The 23,588-nt window shown below is 38.4% G+C and overlaps 1 protein-coding gene across 1 annotated transcript in view; it reads left to right on the top strand.

Annotated features, from left to right (window-relative positions):
- Nucleotides 1–23,588, top strand: part of st3gal3a (ST3 beta-galactoside alpha-2,3-sialyltransferase 3a) — a 94,312-nt gene that overhangs the window by 485 nt on the left and 70,239 nt on the right. The window contains exons 3-4 of the mRNA XM_007887057.2: nt 13,764–13,806; nt 14,598–14,690. Coding sequence (XP_007885248.1) covers nt 13,764–13,806; nt 14,598–14,690 — 136 coding nt within the window. The remainder of the gene's footprint in view (nt 1–13,763; nt 13,807–14,597; nt 14,691–23,588) is intronic.

Below are 23,588 nucleotides of genomic sequence, written 5' to 3' on the forward strand. Positions count from 1 at the left end.
ATCAACTTCTCCTAATATGCATCTACTTTAATTGATGCCATTTGCTTCGACCACAACATTCGTTCACAATACACACAATCACTGTAAATCCTGTGAAGCGCTATGAGGTGTCTTCCTGACATAAAAGATGCTTTACCAAATGGAAGGAATATTATTACTTCCAGCAGTGAATTCCACATTCTCATCACCCACTCTGCATGAAGAGGTTCCTCCTACCCTCCCTGTTAGATCTGCTACTGACCATTTTAAATTTAAGTTCTCCAGTTTTGGAGCCAATGCATGTGGGAAAACAAACAAGGTGAGGGAGGATTGTGATTTATAAGTGCATAGCATTCTGTGCTTTGTGTTTTAAATGGTGAATTATTTGCTGTGGAGTGGGTGTCACCTGCCCACTCCTGTTTGATAACCTTGTTGAATTCATTGTGCCTATGTATTTATTGTGGGGTGAATGCTGCATAATCCCAAATTCAACCAAAATAAATGAATTGGTTATAAATCTAACAGCAGTTTGTAACACATAGCTAGGTATTTTTGTCTACGTAACAGTGAATGCACGTCAAGGTGACTTGCTACAAAAGACGCTGTGAGATGTTTTAAGATGTGTTCAGGCACTATATCGAGCATGATTATTATTTTTACTAATGATCCCATTGTTACATGCAAATACAATTTAATTAATTTTAATAAATAGTGTTATAAGGAGAATATTCTGAAACTGAACATTGAGAGCCAATGAAGAGGGAGATGATAAATGACAAGTTTGACCTAACTGTTGATAAATTGGTGTGACCAACTGATCCGAACAGCTCATGTTCTGTAAGAAATTGAATTGTTTTGCGCAGATTCAATTACACTCTCAATACTTTTTCTATTTCCATAGACAAATGACCGAATGTTCAAATGGTTAATCATTAATCAAGACCATTATTCCTTCACATTCTGGAACGAACAATCTCAGCTCCCCATGCCTGAAGGTTTGGTTCTGGATCCCAGTCTGTGCTGATGGGGGTCAGAATGTCCTGCTAGATTTTTATCAGAATTTTGAAGTTGAAGAGTAGAAGGAAAATCTCATTCATAACCTTTAAATACTTTTGAGAGGAGAAACTTGTCAGAGTACGGGGTAATTTTAGATAGAGGAAATTTTGTTAAAAAGTGCTTTGGATGTAAACTTTGGAAAGTTTTTTTTTTCCCTTGCCACATAATTCCTTGTCATGATGTGGTGTAGGCGTATTGTTGAATCTGGCGAGTGTGGCTCTGAATCTGTGTTTTATATTTAGGATACTTGCTGTGGCAGTGATTACCAGTGGAGGGATTTATGGGTCTTAGCTGAAATGCTGACTATATCTGGACAGGAAATATTCCCTGATTTAAAATTATATTTAAATGTTGATGACCATCAGCAGTAGTATTTTGGGTTGTTTAGTTGGCTTCTGGGTCTCGCAAGTGCAAATCGTGTATGGATGGATTCAGGTAACTACAAAATAATAGATAGCCTTAGGTGGGCCAAGCTGTAGTGTTGTTCTTCAAACTCTTTCATTCCTTTCTTTGTATTGTGTTAGTCCTCTATGCTGAAGGCTGTAACCTTCATCATTGCTTTCGTATAGATTCAGAAAAGTTTATGAAACAAATTTGTTGCTGTTGTGATCCAAGTAACCCAAAATATTTAGTGTACTTCATAAGATAAGCCAGATGGACATGCTTTCAGCTTGATCGAGTGAGCTATTTATAAAGAGCACTGAATATTTTGAGTTCAGATACCAGAATGCTGATTTGCTTTATCTCAGAGAGTTTTTCCAAATATCTTTGAATCAGGAATGACGGGACCTTTTGAAGTAAATTTGTATTCAACGGATTGGTCTCATGACTGTTCCCTTTCACTGCTAAGGGACTTTGTTCAAGAAATGATCCAAATCTTCCCATCTCTAGCTAGAAGGATAGCAGTCTTTGTGCTTCTTTTTATTAGCTGACAGAGAGGAATAAATAATGTGAAATCTCTGGACGTTCCTTATGAAGTGATATTTGTTTTTGCAAAGATGTATTTTTGCAACCTCATATATAATTGACCTGGCATCAAAATTGTCCATTTTTAAAAGATGCAGATTTGGAACGACTTGAGAGAGCAATGTGCTTTATCAACAGCTGGCATCTCGCCTTCTTTTCAGGTTTCCGTTACGACATGATTCGTTTGTTCACCTTGCAATTTCTGACAGAACCTATGGACAGAGGCCAAGTTCTCAGGATCTGAGAAGTAAAGGTCAAAATCCCTTTTATTTGAATTTATAGTTTGCTTCTCAGTGAAGTTCTTATCAGTTTTTAATTAATTTTATTCACTAAAATGGAGGTAATAGTTCACCTACAAAATACATAATCACATTTTACAATAAATTCTGAAGCGCTTTGAGATGTCCTCCCAATGTGTGAGTTGCTGTATCAAATGCAAAGAGTATTAACAATAATAATCCTTGCATTTGATATAGTGCCTTATCACGTCTTTGAGGCGTCTCAAAGTACTTCACAAAGTAAACTGTAAAGTAGTGACTGTATATTTTGCAGGCGAAACGCAGCAGTCAGTTACCCAATAGCAGTCCACAAACTGTCGTGGATTGAGTGACCAGTTTATTTTTTTGTGAGAATTATTACCCCAGAAAAGCGATCCGCCAATCAAACTAACAATCTGGTTCCTACTTACTGCTAGGTAAACAGAACCGTTTATTATACCAAGTAATGAATGTCTTGGTTTACAATGTGATTTATTTTACATTTGTATTATGTCTTCTTGTACCCCTCTGCATATTAGCTAGGATGTTTACTTTACTAATACCAAATGAGGAGTGTGCCCACCAGCAGTGAAATATGAGACTCCTCCAGGACATGATTTGTATGTGGCTTTCAATTTTGATTAAAATTACAAGCTTTACAATCACCCCGTGCCAGCAATTCCTTTGATTTTTTTTGTGAAAACAAGTGGAGTATATAATCATAGAATCATAGAATGTTACGGCACAGAAGGAGGCCATTCGGCCCATCGAGTCTGTGCCGGCTCTTTGACAGCGCAACTGACTTTTATTAACTCCACTCACCAGCTTTCTCCCCATAGCCCTGCAAACCCGTCTTCCCCAGATACCTATCCAGTTCTCTCTTAAAAGCTGTTATCGAATCGGACTTCACTGCCCTTTCGGGCGGATCATTCCAAATTCTAACAACTCGCTGAGTGAAAACATTTCTTCCAACCTCTCCTCTGCTTCTTTTAGTAGATATCTTAAGACTGTGACCACGAGTCACAGACACACCTACCAATGGAAACAGCTTTTCCCTATCTCGCCTGTCGAAACCTTGTGCCACAAGTGAAAAGTTGGCAAATCAGTTTTCATATCTATAAATTTATCTTTAGGCAAAATGTTTGGAAACCTCAGGAGTAATGTTTGTGTATCTTACCTATGTTTAGTTGACACGGATACCAGAGCACACACGACACAAACAGTTGGCACAAAATAATTATAAATGTTTTTCTTAATTATTGTTTATCAGACATTTACACCAGGCTTGTTATGCTTGTGTCGTAAGTGCAAGGCTCGTGGTTGACAATGCTCTGGGTTGGGTGAGGAGGTAAAGTCTCCTTTGTAATGCTTTGTGTGCATTGATGGTGTGTTTACATACTGAAAGATATTTATTATGAAGATATTCTGTGCTTGGCAACAATATGTTGGAATTGAGTTAACTCTCCATGGCAGTCTTGTCAAGGGTCCTAGCTTGACAAGCATTGGGAAGCTTGCCCGACAGTGCTCCGAATGGCATACTGTGCGGGTTTAGCTGGTTAAACTCCAGCAGTAGCCTATCGCACTGTCAGGTGTCCCTAAGGCTTGGCTCTTGCCAACCTTCATCAAACATGCTCTGGAATTAGGGGTCCAGCGTGCATTCCTCTAGGGAAGGAGTGCACATTCTATACCAGACACAGGGAATTTCCATGGTGGCATACATATGTGAAACTCCCACATCCTCTTAATGATTGTTTCTGTATATGTCATGCGGAAAGATGACCAAAATAAAGACTTGTGCTAACTGCCCTGATAATGCAATGTATGGATTAATGGTGGATTCATTTACTAAGCAATATTTATTATGCGGCCATTTTATATATCTATTGCTCTGTCTCACTTAGTGCATGACAGACTTTGGACTTCTCCACATGTTAGAATTCGCTATTATGTTGAATTACAGCATGTTGTATCGATGAAGTCATGGAATAAAGCGCGTGTTCAAGAGAGTCACTTTCCAATAGATTTCATTCCTCATAACATTCAAGATTCAAAAATATAGTTAATATTTCTGCCCATGGATGTTTTCTTTGTAAATTACTTTATCAAACTCTATTTCCTCTTTTACCTTTGGGTGTTCCCACCTTCTACTCTTTCAGTTCCTTAATTTTTTACCCACTTCTATTAGATGCCTTACAAAAATCAAATGGCACAAAAAACAAATTTAACATCACATTATTAAAACCCAACTTTTTTTTTGCCTGAATAATGAGCACGACAACTGGTTTGAAGCATTTGCAGAGACTGACCACTTGATGGAGCTGAACTGCCTTACAAGATTCATCTGAAACGTTCCCAAAACAGCTCCAGTTCATGGATGGATCATTTTGATTCCACTAATTTCCATGATATATGTAATGGGCAGGATTATCAGAATTGAGTGAATTCTTTATCGTGGTCTCAGTGGTCCGGTCCCCGAGCCAGGCCTGTCTGCAGTACTCCATCACTGTTGATACCAAATCAGCCATTCTGGCTTGTTGGCAGGTAGAATTGGTTCTTCCCACTTGGCTTCTGTTAACCTTGCAAGCCAAAGCTGCAATGAATAGTGTTGTGTTATCATCTTGCCAGACAGTGTTTGCACAGGTAAGCTGTGCAGTTTTAGCTGGTTAAACCAGCATGCAATGCACTCTGGTCGCGAAGCCTTGACTTGCTAATCTGTGCATATTACTTTCCAGAATTAGGTAATTAGAGCATATGGGAAACCATAAGGGGAATTTTAACGTGTAGGTGGTATGCATATGCAGAATTCGGTCTGGTTTGATCGGTTTTGAGTTTACGGAAATGTTTTGAAATTCAAGGTATTTTTGTATTTTTAAAAAAAAGTCTCCAGAAGATGAGATTCAGAAAATAACCGCAAGAATTATCGATACTGGTTTGGGGTTTTAATGCGGAAGCTGTATGCCTATTGGATTGAGATTTCTTAAATTCTCTTTGTATCAGAATTATTCTGGATTCACACCCTAATCTAAGAGTTGAAACAATGTGCTCAAAAAACTGCTTTATGCCATCTTCTTCTCTGGCTTCTCATAGAGAGATAATTATTGGATGTTTAGAAACGCGTTTCTGTTCATTAAGTTGTTCATTCCCTATCATTAGAAAGAGGCAGTTGAAGAATGTTTTTTTTTTAGTGGCTGTTTTAGTTTTACTTTAATGCTTCTTTAAGTTAATCAGTCATGAAATCTCTGTGGGTGGGTGGCTAGTCCAGGAAATACATGAGACATAAGAAGTGGGTACGAGCGAAGGCGTTTCAGCCCCACTAGCTCTGGTTTCTATCATGATTTAGACTGCACGTGGACAGTTTTATCTCCCATCTGATTCTATACCAATCCTATATTTTTTTCCCTTCCTAAATTAGGAATCTCTCAATCAAGTCAACGTGAAGCACATTTTATTGACCTGACTGCCTGTTATGTAAGATAAAAGAGAAATCGAGGGAGCACTTTTTGTTCAAACAATAGGAAACAAAAAGTACAGGGAGATAAATCATCATAGTATCGTTCTTATTCTGTGGAATAACTGACATCCACTAGTACTGAACATTCTGGGGTCGAGTGGTGGAGGTCAGTCCCAATCTCTTAATTCAACTAAACTGAGTAATTTCCTATCATGGATATTGCTATTTTATGGCGATAATTTTTCTCTACTTTGAACAAAACTATTCCCTTTCAATGTCATTTTCCTTTTAACAACTTTGGAGTGTCGAAGAAAACTACTTGAATTACATTCAGCTTGCAGCTTTGACTTTTTCCTTTCACTTGTATTCGCACAGTTTCATTCAGCAGGAGCAGATTAGGGAGGCTTAAGGAGCCGGGAGTGCTTGAGGGAACGTAAGTACATTTTTCCCTCCTTCAAGGATACTCGCTTTTAAGTAGCCCTATTGAGCTGTGAGGTGAGGCAGGTTGCAAACCCCAGTATTGCTTTCATATCAAAGAGAGGCATTGAGGAGAAAACAGGACAACTTGTCCCCTAATTCTCTAAGATGAGATGCAATACATTTTGATTAAGTAGATTGTTCAATAAAGAACACAATTAGTCTCATCTCACATGTGCATGTCATCACGACGCATTGGATAGCCTCGTGGCTGCAGCTTGCAACCTCTAAAGTGAGCATTAATGAAAAGTGCTTTCAGGTGAACTGATGTGGTACCCTGAAACAGTGTTCAAATGTTAAGAGCTTTGCAGAGTTGTGTTGATGTAGTAATGCTGCAGTATTGGATTTCTACCATGGGAGGTCCTCAGCAAGCTGTCAAAAATAAGATTTAGTTTGGTGTTGCAGAAGTTAGCAATGGATATAATACTGTACCGGAATACCTATTGAGAATTGTACAATTTTGTCCACAACCTTTTTGTAAAAACCAAAGAACCATGAACCAGAAACCTTGTGTGGATCCAATTGAATATGGTATTTTCTCAATGAGATCATCCAGCGGTGTTATATGTGTCAAAGTGTACTGATCTTTGGTTACCTTGCTGGGTAAATATCGAATAGACCAGCGTATGTTCTGCTTTATACTCTTATGTATTTCTTTCAAGTTGTACATATATTTTTAAATCGTTGTTTCAAACATTTATTTGTACATAAGGTTTTCCTCGCCCAACTCCACTGGCTTCCCATCACACAGAGGATGCAGTTCAAGATCCTGGTCCTCACCTTCAAAGCCATCCACGGTCTTGCTCCCCCTTACCTCTCCGACCTTCTAACGCCCTACCTACAACAACAACTTGGATTTATATAGCGTCCTCCACGCTGGATGGCGTCTCAGAGCGCTTTACAATAACGGATCCCGGGGGAGGGGGGGGAAGGTGACCAAAGGCGCGGTCGAAAAGAAAGGTCTTCAGCGGAGACCTGAAAATGGAAAGGGAGGGAACGAGACGAAGGGAGTGAGTAAGGCAGTTCCAGAGCCTCGGGGCATAGTGGCTGAAGGCATTGCCTCCAAGGGTGGAGCGGAGGACTCGGGGGACGAGGAGGAGGCCAGACCCTGTACCACCCTGTTCGCTCCCTCCGTCCGCTCAGTGGGCTCCGGCCTGCTTCCCGTTCCCCCACCTTGCTCAGCCCATTATTGGCGGGCGGACCTTCCGCCACTCTGCCCCCACCCTCTGGAACTCCATCCCGCAGTCCTTCAATCTCGTCCCCTCCCTTCAAGGCCCTCCTCTTCGACCTTGCTTTCGATCTCCCTGATTTCCCCCCCCTGCCCTCCACCCTACCCACCCCGACCCCCAGCTCGGGTCTGTAACTCTGTTTGTCCAGCGCCTCGGGACGTCCTCCTGACGTGAAAGGCGCTTTACAAATATAATTTTATTGTTGTTGTAGCGTACACACTGGAGTGCCAATGTCACAATGTTTGGTAAAGTTGAGTATTCTTACCATAAGTCAGGTATATTTGTCAGTATTAAGTTGACATAATAGGTAATACTGAATTTACAACAGCAGCAACAACTTGCATTTACATAGCGCCCATCACGTCACATCTTAGCGTGCTTATTTACCCAACTGGATGCATTACACAGTGAGAGTTTTGGTATTTTAATCTTTGAATATTAAAGTGGTTTGCTGAGGGGCTTTAAACGGGATGTGCTCGGGTCCAAACCCCTGACCGTCCAGTGCCTTGGGACGTCCTCCCGATGTGAAAGGAGCTATACAAATTAAATTTTGTATTGTTTAGAACCAGGAGCTAAGACAGAAGAGATCTTAAATTCAGACCAATAAACTCACAAGTATGATCCTTGGTGTGTGCTGAGTCAGTGTTCTTTAACGCAAGTCTCTGTGTATCCCTGAGCAACATAAAAGAAGAGATTAACCAGGGCTTTGATTTCTCTTTGCTGCGTAACGAGTTCTGTTGGAAAGTGTAGACTTTAAATAAAAATAGTAAAGGGTTATGCTCAACTGTGATGTTCCTAACAATTGGAAAAACAGTTGTCCAGCATTCATTGTACAGATTTGAACATTGTGAATAGCATTTGTCATATTCATTCCGTCAAGGGTACAGATAGCTAATTTGAAGGCAAAATAGAAATGTAAACAATTGATGGGTTCAGGGCTGAAGAAATCATTGTTTGATATTTGGAACAAAAGTGATGTATAAAATTATCTTAAGTAATCTTTCTACCTAAGATATTGATAAGACTTCTTGTATATTTCCTGTCTGTCGGTTTATATTTCAAACCTCCCTGCTATTGTGAAAAAGTATAGGGCAGACATCAGTACGTGTTTCTTTGCACAGAGGTTAATCAACAGCTGGAAGAGGTCACCAACAAGAGAGGTTGAGGTCAAATTTTGGACATATATAATAAACAGCTTGATGCTGTAATCTGAAGATGGTAAGGTTAGTATTTTGGAAGAATGAGATCAAATGGGCCAAAGGTCCTCTTCATCCAAACATCTCTTTTGTGATATTGCACGTATTCTCCTGGTGTATGGATTTCACAGTATAATGTGTACCTTATCCTGTGTGGTGTGTGTATTCCTGCATGTGACTTGGAACCTTGTTTGAAGACATTTTTCTATCCCTCTTCTGAGACCTTTTTATGTGCCCTTTTAATCACTCGGTAGCAGTTTCTAAACATTTTTCTTCTGAATTGTGACATTTCTTTTTGTATTAAAAGAAATAGAGCAAAGTTGGAGGAAAATAATAACTTGCAATTGTATTGCGCCCTTTGTGCAGGATAGTGTCTAGAGACTAATTTTAAACAATTTCAAACAGTTATGTGCATTCCTATTGGCCACAAAGGTGGATTTTACTCCAAGCTGCAGCTGCTAGTTGTGAATACGACAGTTAATTGTGAGGATTGACTGTTGGTAATGACAATCAAATGCAGATGTGATGGTTGGCTGTTTATACCAAAGAGGAAGTCTAAGACCCATGTGTAGTACTTCCATGGAACATTTCTCCTCATTCCCAGCTTCACCCAGATGGACTTGCTTAAAAATGGAAGAAAATCTGTTGGGTTGTTCAATATTAACCAAGGTTTCTATGAATACCTGCAACTGAAAATCAAGCAAAACACACAAATCCCACGATGATTAATAAATTGATTTAAGAGATGGTTATCGACATTGGCTGCTTTTATGAGCTAACAATTTCTGAGTGTGCAATTTGTATAGACAGCAGTTCTGGAACAGAATGTCCATCATAAACTTCCTTGGCCATTTGGACGTGTTTTAATGACTTCAATATCCTAGCTATAATTAGGCCTGGTCGTTGTGCTTCCTTCAACTCGCTAGCTATAGTGGAAATACTGCTGGCAGATTCCAGCGGATGTTTCACTTTAGGAAGTCTTGGAATTAACCCTCTCTCTGCCTAGAACATGTTGAATCACTGAATTGATTACTGTTTGGGTAAGAATAGTCCCCTGACAGGTTTGACTGTATTAGTAATCATGATATTGTTATGTTAATACTTTTTCTTGGAAGTTACAAGGTTTCACTGGCTTACAGTGGAAGACATGACTCCTTTCCTCAGAACTCTGCCAGTCTGCTTCTTTGCCAGGAGGTATTCAAGAGTTGTTAGTCATCCAATATTCTGGACTTTATGGAATGAACGCCTGGCCTTACTTGATATCTCTATTTCATAGCATAACTGAGATGACAATCCCATGTTGTATTACTGTGTGGCATGTTGGAAATCCAGCACACGCGTGTAAGAGAGGTCCAAGATCATTTTATTATTTTACTTGACCTGCATGCATTGTCACTGCACAATGTATGTCACTGTTTTTCCTTCGGGGGTGGTGGGGGGGGAGGCGGGATATGTCCAAAGTTTCAGTGAAGACCATAGGATATTTAGTACTTCATATAAAACCATTCACGACTATATTTTGCAAAATATCTGAGATGTGAATACTTTATTGCTGAACCAGTATGGCTAGTTTTTCTTTTCCTTCTCAATTATATTACCTATTAAGATATTCATTAATTATAACTTTTTGGCAAATACAAATGATAATTTTTTTGTGTTCCAGCATATCTAATATTGTGATACGAGTGGTGATTCTTTAAGAAAGAAAAACTTCTTCAGGATAAAGTTCTACAATAATTTATCTTCAAGTAATAATCTGACAAACTCCTTTGACTGGGGGTGGAGGGTTTACTTCCAATTTTAATATGAGCTGACCTTGTGTCTTGGCAGCTGCTGATGCTCATTGAACACAATGAAAAATGATTGGAATTTGATGTGGTTTATATTTAGGATCAAACACTTACCACCATGTGGCAAGTTTAATTTTTGTAGCATACAATTATTTTTAACCTTTAGCCTGATGAAAATAAAGTTGAATACACGGTGGCTAATCACGTGTTGCAGGCAGAATTAAAGGAAAGGTCACTGAGAAGGTTTGTCATGTGTCGAGTGAGTATAAGCCTTACCAAGTAGAAGTGTTGCTTTCACTTAATTTGTTAATAAATGAGGCTATGAATGGTGATGTCTCTTATTCCTCCTCCACCACATTTCAATCTTAAGGGGAAATGGCAAATGCAGCAGTGATGTCAGGCATGTAAAAGCTGTAGCTGAAAGACAGGATATTATTAATCATTTCATTTGTACCATATTATGTAAGATTTTTTTTGAAAAAAGTCACAATCGCTTATAGAGCTGTACAGGGTGGAGGGAAACTGCCATCTCTGATATCTGTATATAATTAATTTAGTCCAAATACCGTTTTCCTAATAACCGACTTTGTAAGCTGTGCAGGACGACATTTCTTTGAAGATTTACAAACATTGTCATAGTTTAGTTTAAAGGGACAGGGTCCCATCTTATGGCCTGACTAGGCATGTCATTGAGGGCCAGACTATGAATAGAACCATCTCAGAGCACTTAAATATTTACTGGGATTTTTATTTAACAAAAAAATGTGTACTATCTTCTCACTGATGTGAAATTATCTTTAAGTGGCCATTCTTCATCTGCCAGCCCAGGCAGTGAACTATTTAACTGTGGAATACATCAAAGTAAGTCTGATCCTATCCTTGCCTGAAGCTCACATGCATGCACTTTCCAGCAGAGGTCACTGAATTTTGATCAGGAAATAGAATTGGTTAATTTTTTTAAAAAATCCCCCCAACGTTAAGCTCCTCTTTTCCCTTCCCCCCCCCCCCCCACCCCATGCAGGACTCTACCCCACGTGAAGGGCGCTATATCAATGCAAGCTGTTGCAAACTGAGGTCACTCCTGACGTCTACCTGTTCAGGTGGACTTTGACAATTCCATGGCACTATCTGAAAGAGAAGGGAATTACTCCTCGTGTCCTCGCCACCAATCCTCCAAATGAAATTGTAGAACATTGCTGTGCGCACACTGGTGCAGGGCTTTGGAGCAATCCTGAGCATAACTGTCGAACAGGGTACTTCTTGGGATGATCTGTCTCAACAACTTTTTAGAGTACTGTTCTAAACATCTACCAGATCTCGTATTTCTGAGCAAATTGCGATGGGTATTGTCCCAAATATTCTTCTTCCTTAATGTATGTCCAATATCTTCCTTTCTGTAGGTCCAGTAACAGTGAAACAAGTTCCTCTACCTGGGGAATCTGCATACATCTAAATAAACTGGGTCATTTCTGTGTATGCTAAATGTCAATTGGGACAGAATTTTTTGCATTTATTATTACATACTGTATTTTGTAACAATACATTATGCAATAAATATGTTCACACCTCTGTTTACCTAGCAGTAAGAAGGAACCCGGTTATTAATTGATTGGCTGAACGCTTTTCTGGGTAATTTTGAAAATGATTAAATTCAGTCTTAATTCGGAGTCCGTTTCCCACAGTTCCCACCTCTGTTTCGTTCGGGTTCTATCAAGTGTCGTATCTCTGCCGACTGATTGGACAATGATATACAGTGGGGTGTTGAGTGAGGAGTGTTGATGGGTGTCAGTGATCTGAATAACCACCTTCAAAGCGATTGGCAGGAGTACTACAAGAACTGCTTTGTATGTGAGTGGAGTGAGTAGATTGGATCCAGGTGGTGACAGCTTGCAGTGCAAACACACTTGTTGTAATAGAGTTACCCATCGCATGCTAACTTGCAAGAGTTGACATGCTGGAGGCTGCCCTTGTGTCTAAGCTTTTTATTTTGTACAGTGTGTGTGGTCCAAAGGCCGCTAGTTTCTACTTGGAACAGTTTTACGCTGTCAATGCAATATAATGAGAAATATAGCTACTAATATTGCTCTAAACACTACTGTTTTCCTCAGCTTTGTCCAACTGAATTTCAATGGCCATGCCAATCGGACTGTTTGCATATTAACATACTAATTTGTTGCAAATTGTATGGTTAAACAACTTCAGCATAGCAGGAGGGGAAAGATTGTTAAATGTATTTGTAGAATAATAGTTAGTCTGTAATATCCACTTATTTTCTAATTGCCTTTTGACATTACATGGCTTTATTTCTAACTATTGAACCATAACAATTTAGTTGGAAAACAGCTTTATGGATATTATGTATAATATGGAGTTTTTAACTTCAGAAAAAATATATATAGATGTTTCAAATTCAAGAATTACATATATATATAAATATATGCCACTGATGTGAACTACAATTATTCATTTTGTCAACTACTTTTAGGCATGGGAGAAGATATAGATTGATAGCTGATGACTGAGATTTAGTTGCCACCGATGAAGGTGCTACTTTGAGCAAGCCAGAACTACTCAATTGGGTTCCTGAAATACACTAATTTATCAGTAATCAAAATCCCTAAATTAAACTAATAGCTGATCCAAGCATGTTCAAGTGGACATTAAAATCCCATGGCGCTATTCAAAAAGAGAAAGAAGCGTTATCTGGTGTACCTGCCATATATCCCCTGGTTAAAAAGTCATTCATGTCATGTCTGGGTGCAAGTTGGCTATCGTGTTCACCTATAAAAAACACAATCACTGCACTTCACAGAAAGCTCTGACGCACTTTGAGATGTTTCAAATGCAAGAATTATTATTTAAAATGAGTATTCATTCCACTAGTAACAGGGTGAAAAGTTACCGTCAGATAGTGTTGTTTGAACAAACCTAATCAACATGTTCCTCATGAATCCGTGTTTACTGTAAGAACAGCAGCAAACTTCATAATCAAAACAGGTTGAGGATTAAGAGTCTGTTTAGCATAATACATACACTACAGCGAAGAAAACATTCTGTACAGTGGTGAATCTTGAATATCAAAACCAGCTAATGAAGTGGTTGTGTTAGTCATTATGCAGTATTTACAAAGCTCAGTGACTTTTGGTGACATTTGACGTGGTTTATTTTTCGCTTATGGTCCTGGTAACGAGCAGTTATAAAAGCAATCCTCTGCATCTTTGTTCTGAAATTATTTTAAAAGCTCATAGTAAATTAAGCATACTTCAGGGATCAATTAATTGATAAGGTATCCCTATACTACACAGTCAGGGATGTACAGAGCTTGTTCAGTGATTGATGCGGTCTTTCTGCATTTGTTTCAGAATATGACAGACTGGGATTTCTGCTCAAGTTGGAATCACGAATGTAAGTATTGATTTAGAATTTCCCTTTACTTCAATTTACATTACAATCTGAAGTAACCACCAGTGAGGAAGCTTAAAGTTCATACCGCAACCTGAGTTTTCTGTGGAACAGTCTCAGGTTACATATGTTTTGGGCAGGAACTACAAAATAATCATTGAATCACTGTTGTCAGGGAAATAACTAGACTCCAGAGGTTGGCACATGTGAAGTGAAGGTCTCATAGTTAGATGTGTGTAGTTGAACAATCAATCAAGAGCAAAAACATTAATTTGACCGTAAAACTGGAATTTAGATGTTTAAATTGTACCTGTGGTCAATACCCTATTGTGGTTTATTCAGACTCAGCTATTGAACAGCACTGTAACACACTTTTGGTTATCTGCTATAAAACTTCACAAGATCGGTTCAGATGAAGAAGGCTCTTTGGCCCATTTTATCTCACCCTTCCAGCAATCCGACCTTTCCAGCCCTACACCACAGCATCAAGCTATTTCTTAAATGATTCCAGTGTCCTGGCCTCAAGTACATTTTCTGATAACCCATTCCAGTTGTTAATTATTCTCTGAGTAAATAAATAATTCCAGGTATCTATCCTGAAACGGCTTTTTGATACCCCAGAATCTGGAGAATTAAATGAAAAAGCAAATGATTCCTAAACTCCAGGCAAACCAAGTATAACCCAGTTAAAATCCTGATTTTAAAAAAAAAGGTATTGTTCAGAGAAACAGTCATATATCAGCACATATTGATTTTGTTTTTGTTGTTCTTATTGTCCGTCTGTCCTTCTCTAGTCCGGTGGAGTTGAACTATAAATACGGAAATATCACAGAAGGTGGCTGCAGGAAAGGATACGCCTCTGCTCAGATGACCGCAATCTTCCCAAAGTAAGAACTAAATTTCACTTGAGTTATTTTCTGTTCTTTCCTTCCTCCGACCATACCCCTCATTTACAGAAGCTGATGCAGTGTAGTTACTATGGTATCGAGCCGATGATAGATGCCACCATTTTGTATTTGCAATTCATATTGTGTTTTTGTTTTATAGTTTTTTAATTCTAATTATTTTTAATTCGGTCCTCTTCTCAGCTGTTCCTGTGCATAAGGATTTTCAGTATCTGAGCCTCTTCTAGATGGGCAGAAAAAGATTTTGATTTTTTTGTGCCCATTTCTTAACCAACCCAGAATATGTGCAACATTGATAAACTTAATGTATTGCACATTGATTGAAAAAAGTGTGTCATATGCATGCAATGAATAGGATTGTATTTTGACCAGGAGACTGAATATTGTGGGAGTGTTCGTGGGTAGAATGCTGGGAGGGAGCACCAGAATAGTAGAATATACTGTATATTTGGAAGTCATATTTTGCTTTAAGCACTTCTATTTAAAAAGTAGAAATGTCTTGCTTTTCCCTATGTGCATTCAGATTTTACACGTTACTAGTTCTGTGCCTCCCCGCTTTATTCACACTCAGTAAAATGCCATAACACCTCAGATCTTTATTACCAGTAATGTCCTTTAACTCGCCCCGCTTCATGCTGAAATCGACTTAAAACATTTTCAAGTTTTACCAATTTTTGACTAAATAGCGATCATGTTCTGGTGGTTTTGTCCTTCAGTCAACTAGTGTCTACTCAATTTCTTGGTGGGTGTACATGGACTTAGACATAATTGCTTAAAGAATCAAAAGTTCTTTGAATTGGACATTCCTATGGTGAAGTAGTAAAAAGCTTGTATATTAGGTTACACAGTCTGTGAGATTGATTAGGGTCACATCAGAAACTTTAGGCCTTCACTAAAAAGACCTAATTAAAAATGTTATTAGAATCTCTGGCAATGGCCCTTTGCTTTATTCATTACCTTGAACAGATGGTGTTATCGAACAGGCTCCGGTGATTAGATCAGCACTTTAAGGAAACAAGGTTCTTGTCAAGACCCAGCTTTGTGTTTGGAGAGACAGCCTCTCTTTTGTTGGCTCGCATCAGCCGAATTAAAAAACATGCAGAATGTTTTCTTTTACATGTCACAGCTGTCGCATAAAATCCAAGATATAGTATAAAAAAAAGCCTGGCTGACATGGTATTTGTCTGCTTCACCTCTGTGAAATTGATGAGGATGAAGGTAATGGGAGAGGAGATTCATAAATGGAGCAGCACAGATGTGTTATATTTTTTAACATTTCCGCCATATGGTACACTATATTAAATACAAAGAAGCTCTGGGCCATGAGTGGTAGGATACAGGTTCTATCCTGTTATCTTGGGAGTTCTCCCTCTCAGCCGTAGGACGTGTGTGAGCCCATGTCCTGTGACAGAAGGCTCTGCCCCCCTTGTGATTGAAGTATCTACATACTGTTTGCCCTTTGCCATTGAAGGCTTTGTTCTACTCCGAATTATTTGTGCAGCAATACCTACTCCCCACTGTACTACTTACTGCTATTCGGTATCCTGCTGTACTGTGTAATAATTTGTGTACATTTCAGTTTTAGCGGTTGGTGAGAAAGTAATTACTTGTGTTTGTCATTGTAAAGCATTCCGACATTATCTTTGGTGAAAGACGCTAGCATTGGCGAAACATTGAGTTGACATTCCATTTATAAGATACAATATTTTGGTTAAATTGAAACTTTGTGATGTTTTATATAGTGTTCAAATATTCACTTTCAAGCGGTCTACTTCGCAACAAACCTACAGTGAGTTCCTTCCTAACTGTGGCATGGCGTGCCAATGGTCTTGTCTATCTCTGATATCCCATTGTTGCTTTCTCTGTTAAGAAGACTCTGGTCTTTGTTGGTTCTTGTAGCCCATTGATTGACCTGCATCATTGTCCAACTTGTCATCAACAAAGAGTAGATTATTTTTTTCTAGGATTAATCCTTTGTTTAAAAATGTAAATGTTTTTAGTTTCCGCTTAGGGGCATGTCCCCTCCTTGGTTAGATCCTACATCAGGACTCAAAGAGGACATTATATCCCTGAACGTTTTCTAACAAATCATTTTTTGCATCATCTGAGAAATATCATCTGTTGATTTGCGTGCAGTTACGGGAAATGCTGACTCTCAATTACTCTAACCATCATATTATTTATCATCTTGTAGTGTAACAAGGGGTATACTGGGCTGACATACTTTATAAATCATTTATATCAAAAACATTCCTTGTGGAAAAAGCTATGTGTGTTTCTGCTGCTATTTCAGTCACTTGTCCAGAGAGGGTTACTGAAAGCCTTTCCATTCTTGTCTTTAAGAGCCAAGTAAGAATTCCCTCAGCTCTGACAAAAGGGTCTTTGAGTGCAACACATCCACAACAAATCAGAGGTTGTGAATTTAAGACGTTTCTCTAGCAGAAAATTTCAACACAACGACAACTTGCGTTTATATAGTGCTTGAAACACCGGTAATTTGACTGGCATTTACATTGTCTGTAAAATGCATTTGTATGCATTTTGTTGCAGTGCAAATAAAATGAAATAGGGCCATTGGTGCATGACTATGGCAAAGAAAGAGTGAACTAATATGTTAAAATGCTTGTCATCAAATATTTAAACTGCCAATAAGCTGAATAACCTAAGTAAAAGTTATAAACTTTTTAAAATGCTACAGCAAATTTTTCTTAATGGATCTGGATGATCCAGAAGGCACACTGGAGTGGCTTCACAGTGGGGTTCCTACCAACATTCCTTTATTTTATTTGTTGTGGTGTAAAGATAAACCAAAGTAGGCAAACCGCATCCATTGTTTGTATTGCGTGCGGGTAAAACATGGTAGGTTATTAAAAGAAGAAAAATCACAATCTATATGTGGCAGGTTGCTTTGGATGCACATTTCAACCTGACATCCTGATGCAATTTGCATTTAATAGTTTTGTGGTACAGAAATGTGAAATATTCTCTAAACTTACAGAGCTAGAACTGGATATCTCAAGCTCCTGTTGTACAGCTCAAACTGGCATAAGGCCTGTGTTTTTGTTATATGAACAGTTGTTTGTGACAGAACACTTCTTTGTGGATTTAAGAGTGATTAGGTCAGGTGTAGGTGCATTTCAGGTCAATCATCATACATTCCTGGCAAGTAGACGAGTGGGTTGGATCAAGGTTTGAGATTTTGTTTGAACTAGGATTATGGAATAATTCTGCAAATTTTGTAATTCAGTACTTGTCGGATTAAAGATATTGTCACTACGATGCTGTTTGCCATGTGCTATTTTTGTTTGGCTTTGTTAACATTCAGGATAGCTATAGATTCTGTTTGCTGCAAAATGTCTTTTGAATGCCTTTTTTTTACAAGTTGTTAAACCATTGTTGGTTTTGAGATAAAACCAACTTTACACTTTGAATTCTTAGACATAAGAGAAATAATAATAATCCTTGCATTTGATATAGCGCCTTATCACATCTTTGAGATGTCTCAAAACGCTTACAGAATATAGTGTACAGTGAATTGACTGTATATTTTGTGGGAGAATTGTGTGGTGAATAACTGGATCCCCATTCCTAAAATCAAACTTAACATTTGCAGCAAATTACATTTATACAGTTCCTTTCACGCAGGTTGCATATTGGAGTAACAGTGTAGTAGTTTGACCCCAAACTGGGGAGAAAGACGAGGTCAAAGAAGAAGGCCTTTAGGTGCATTCTGAAGGTAGGCAAAGAGGTGGCAAGTTGGAGGGATGAAGGCAGGTTGTTGCAGAGGTTTGGGCGAGTGGTGAAAGCTTGGCCACCGATAGTGGAGAGGAAGGGTTGAATGATGCGCAGAAGGCCCGAGCAGTCTAAACAAAGGGAATGTGTAGAAGACTGGGATGTGAACAGGTTAGAGAGGTGCTCGGGCATGAAGTGATTGGTAAGTGAGTGTGAGGATCTCGAAATCGATCTATTCTGTAACAGGGAGCCGATGTGGCATGGATTCGGGTGATAGGGTGCAGCTGAGGGTACAGGCAGTGGAGATTTGAATCAGTTGGACTTTGAATGGTGGAACTGGGAAGACTGGCATTTCTTAGATTTAAACTTAACATTTGGCTCAAGGAGTACTTGTGGTCAGGATCACCGGTGATCATTTTAAAGCACAGTGTATCAGAATTGTTTGGAACGAAATAAGTATTGGGTATGGACTGCTTCAAATGTAACTGCCTGATCAGCATGAGCTTAAAAAAAAAACAAGTTTCATTGTACACACAGTTGTGATCCACACCAGTTTATGGAGACATTTAATCTGGCAAGGATTAATTTCCCTTTCATTATGTAAAGCGCTTGGCTGCTGTTAGCATGGCTGCTGCTTTGTTGACATGATCCTTCCTTGGTGCAGGATGGATGCATTACTGGATTTGCAATTGGATGTAGTTAAAATCAAAGCAGTAGTAACTCATTTGGTGAAATCTTTGTGATCAGTGTTGGTTAACGTTTTTATTAAATGAAGTATAGTGAGTATGAATGTTGCACAATAGAATTAGAGAGTTAAGTGATCCAGACCAGTGTTCTGTTTGCAACATTACTGCCATTAGAGATCAGTACATCGACTTTCAATAGTGTTTGCTTAATGGGAATAATCAGATAAAGAGAATGGGATACTTGCTATGAAGATGTTCCCATTAAGAGGTTTCAGCTGCTTTTCAGAATCCTGTATATGGAATGTTTTTGTTGCAGTTTTCTTTTTAGTGATTTAAATTATTTTTTTAATGTAGTTCCAACCCTGCCCTGTGGTACTGGACTTCAAAGTGTAATGTGCGACATTTGCGTGCCTGAATGTATTCAGATGGATGATTGGGGGTGGGAAAAAGGGACCTGCTTTAGTAAAATAGCCTTTAGGGTGTTTGGTTTTATTTGCACATGATGAAGGCATGGAGGTGATTCAAGGAGAAGGTCATAGCCCTAGCTCCAAAAGGCTTGTCTACATCAAAGAAACAAATTCTTTTAATATTTTTGTACTTTTTTTTAAAAAAGCTGGATTCAGTATCTCAAGGGACAGATAAGAGAAAAGGGGAGGTAAAGCAAGAGAGATACTTTGCCTACTACAAACACAGCTCAGTTACATGAAACTTGTGAATACACAGTATTGGGTTCTGTACAAGTCCAATGCACAAGGTTGATCTGCCTCCTTCGAGGCAAGCATTCAGTATTTTAAGCATCATTATACCTTCCACATACTTCTTTTTGTGGGGTTGATGCTGGTTGAAAAACCTTTGTCATATTTGAGAGGTTGAATGATATAATTTCAAAGTATAGTAATGAAGATTTTGTTTTTCTCCTGCGATTTAATGTACTTGTTCAATATTGCTTGAAATTCTGAAACATTACACTTGACTTATGACTTGGAAACTTAGGTTGCCGAGAACTGAACTGGGTGATGTCAATCTCCATTTTCAAGCACCTGCGCAATGCATTTCATATAGCTGCCAAAAAGATAATGTTCCTTCATGTTGTTGATCAAACTATATTTGTCTTACAGTAGTGCAGAATTCTTGAGTCTGTTTTCTTTCTATGGTGCACTGTCGACCGTGCGTGCCAGTTTGTCTGATTCCTGTTTTTGCTGTTAATGTACAATGCAGCTTTTAGCTCTGGGGATCTGTTGCTATGATGCTGACGATGATGAAAAGGAGTTTTGTATTTTTTAAGCTCTTTGAAGCCTTTAATAAAATATGTAAGCTGTCCATTTTGAATGTTGCATTTCACAGGTATCAAATATAATGGGGTGCCAGGTTGAAAGAGCCATCTGGTTAAGTCGTGTACAGTAACCCACAGATCTTGGGCAGACCTGCACGGTTAAACAAAACACAGTACACATGTGTTGCTTATTAATTCCCATGTTCCGGGTTATTGAGCAGTAACAGCAATTATTACTGTAGGGCTCAAATTTCATTTTTTTAAATTGGCGAAAAAATATGATTCATTTTCAGATTGTCAGTTGGCTACAGATATGGACCCACTGTGTATTGAATACTGTGCACAGTTTGTAGAGATCGGAACTGTTTTGCTTTCAATAACCTCTGTTGAATGATCTTCTCAGGACCAGCAAGGACTTCTATTATTTTATTTTAATTGAGTTAAGATGTTGAGTTTACCGATAGCACAGCCACAGAAAATTATTCATCCAGATTGCATAAGTACGTCTCCACTACAATACCTAACCTTGTCAAGTATAAAAATAACAAATTGTATTACTCTAATTAGCCTATTCATTCCGTGCTACTCCTGGCTAGCTATTTTGCTATCTTTCCATAGAATTTTAATCATATCCCCAGGGCTAAGATTATTATTAAACTAATTTTTGGCAGAATACTGTTTCTCTTGAAAAATGATTTTTATTCTTGTAGTAAAATTAAATTGGATTCTCAAGCTTGCCTGAACCCTTACCAATAATTGCACTTGCATTGCAGTTTCCCCTTCTGTAGGCAATATCACCTGCCCATCTCCACTTCATCATCTCTTCTCCATGGGTGATTCAGCACTTGGCCAGGGCTTCAGTTGCAACCTATGCTTTGTTCCTGTACCATCTTTCCCTCCTATTCTTCTCATTCACCCCTGCCCATCTACTGTGTTCATTGAATATTATTCAGGAGCAGATACCCTGGCTGGTTTTGCTTTTATCTTTGCCAAACCTAGAATACTATATCCGAGGCGAACTGTAGAGCTTTAATGCTGCCTTGACTAAGATCAAATACATCAATATTGGCTGGGATCAATCCTGGGAAGGGTTGTGATTCAGTTTCACTTTGGATGGTAGCTTCCGACTGAGCCATCTTTACTATCTGAGGCATTATAATCAATGAATTTTGTTTTAAATAGTGTTTATTTTTGTTCAAATTGGATGCCTGAATATTCCTTCACAAATTCCGACACAGCTCAGGGCAAGGTGGATCCTGTAAGGCAGATCTGAAACGTTTGTACTGCTATGGTACAAAGTTGATTGGACAACTGAATTATTGGTTCAGCATCAGTAGGGTTTGAATCTACAGAGGGAACTCTTATTGGCACTGTTGCTAATTCATTGTTAAATGCACTGCTTTGTCTGGGAATACAAAGTTTTTATGTTGCACACTAAATTATACAGATTGGAATACCACTGACAAAGATAAGACCTTCCATTACTTTAAAATAATACATTCTTGGTTGGGGATCAGGTGGAAGTTATTCTATTTTTAGAAAGTTCTTTAGCCTTGTTCAAATGGCTGAATGAGATGTGCATTTTTCCACAAAGTGAAAATCACTAATACAGCACAAATTTATTTATATATTATATATATATATATATAATAGCTTAACATCGATGTGACTATCCGTTCTGTAGAATTGTTTAAAGGAGGAAGGTTTATACATCTTTGTAGTGGAAATGGAACTTATTTGTGACCATGGTATTATAGCTGAGGGAGGTACAGCATTTAAATTACACAGTGCCACACAGAAAATTGATCAAAGTGGATCAGAATAAGAAATAAGCTGGATCACAGTATATCCTGTGAAGCATTTCGAGATGTCTCAATAACATGTTAAGGCATTATATCAAATGCAAGGATTATTATTATTATTATCACTTTAGCTATATACAAAAGTTGATGATACAAAACTGCAGGCGAGTTGCAAATAACAGACAACAGGCTGAACAAATAGGAAATGACCTGCATACATTAGGGAGTTAAACTGATGAGGACAAATGTCATTTAATGTGGACAAATGCAGAACGATTGAGATTGGGGAAAGAAACTAAACAGTAGTAATGTAAACTAAACTGTCAGACTGAAGGAAACGACACAGGAAAGGGATTTGACATTCGAGGAAACTAAATTGTTAAAATCTTTAATATGTAGCAGTAGTAATGCGAACGAACAAAATTTTGGAACATATACGTTAATGGGACAGAGCAGATAATGGAAAATCTTAATGAACTTATGCAGAGCATTGGTTCTATTCCAGCTGGAGTATTATGTACAATTCTAGTCGACATATTACAGATGACCATTGGAGGGTTCAGTGAAGAGTATTGTGCACTAAACTAATTGCTGAAATTAAACATCTGAGTTGTGGAGAGGCCACAGAAACTGGGAATTGCTTCCTTATTAAACAAGAGTTGAATGTACAGCATCTACAAGTCTTAAAATTATTAAGCTTCAGACTGACTGTGAATTGATTAAAAGTCTAGACCCTCTGAAACTAAATTCCAAATGAATCCAGATCTTATCTGTAGTTTGTGCTCTGTTTCCTGCTCTGCTCTCTGTTTGTGTCTCGACTATCTCCTGCATTAACAATGAAAATCTTAGAGCAGCTCCTGGGCAGGATTCCATTTGAAATAAACTTTCAAGCCTATATGGACTATCCTGTGTAAATCTCTTCCAGAAATAAATTCTGCCGTAGGATTTTTATGATTACCCTTCTCTGTGCTCATAAGATTTGCTGCAGCTCGATTATAGAAAAGACGTTCTGTATTTTTCAGAAATGTGGAGTGTGAAAGATATTATTAAGGATATTATTATGCTGTTAGCTAAGTGGCACTGGGCAATCACTGCTGATGTAGGTGTCTGTCATGTCCACTTTGCTAAAATGAATGGAATAGTCAAATGTGCCAATAGTTAGGCTTATTGAATGTTACCAAAAATGAACAATGATGTTCGAAAGACTGGAATGAAAAAAAATTCAGAGAGATGGTTAAATTAGTTTAGCCATTTCATTGGTGATTTAGAATACTGTAACTGTTTGGACAGCCTTTAATGATGCACACTTTTGATTGATGATAGGGGAAATAATTTGCTAAAATTAGGAATAACTCCTCACAACTTTAGGAGTCCTGTAGCTCAGTGG

Source organism: Callorhinchus milii, unplaced genomic scaffold (assembly GCF_018977255.1).
Source record: "Callorhinchus milii isolate IMCB2004 unplaced genomic scaffold, IMCB_Cmil_1.0 Scaffold5, whole genome shotgun sequence".
In the NCBI taxonomy this organism is placed as follows: Eukaryota; Metazoa; Chordata; class Chondrichthyes; order Chimaeriformes; family Callorhinchidae; genus Callorhinchus; species Callorhinchus milii.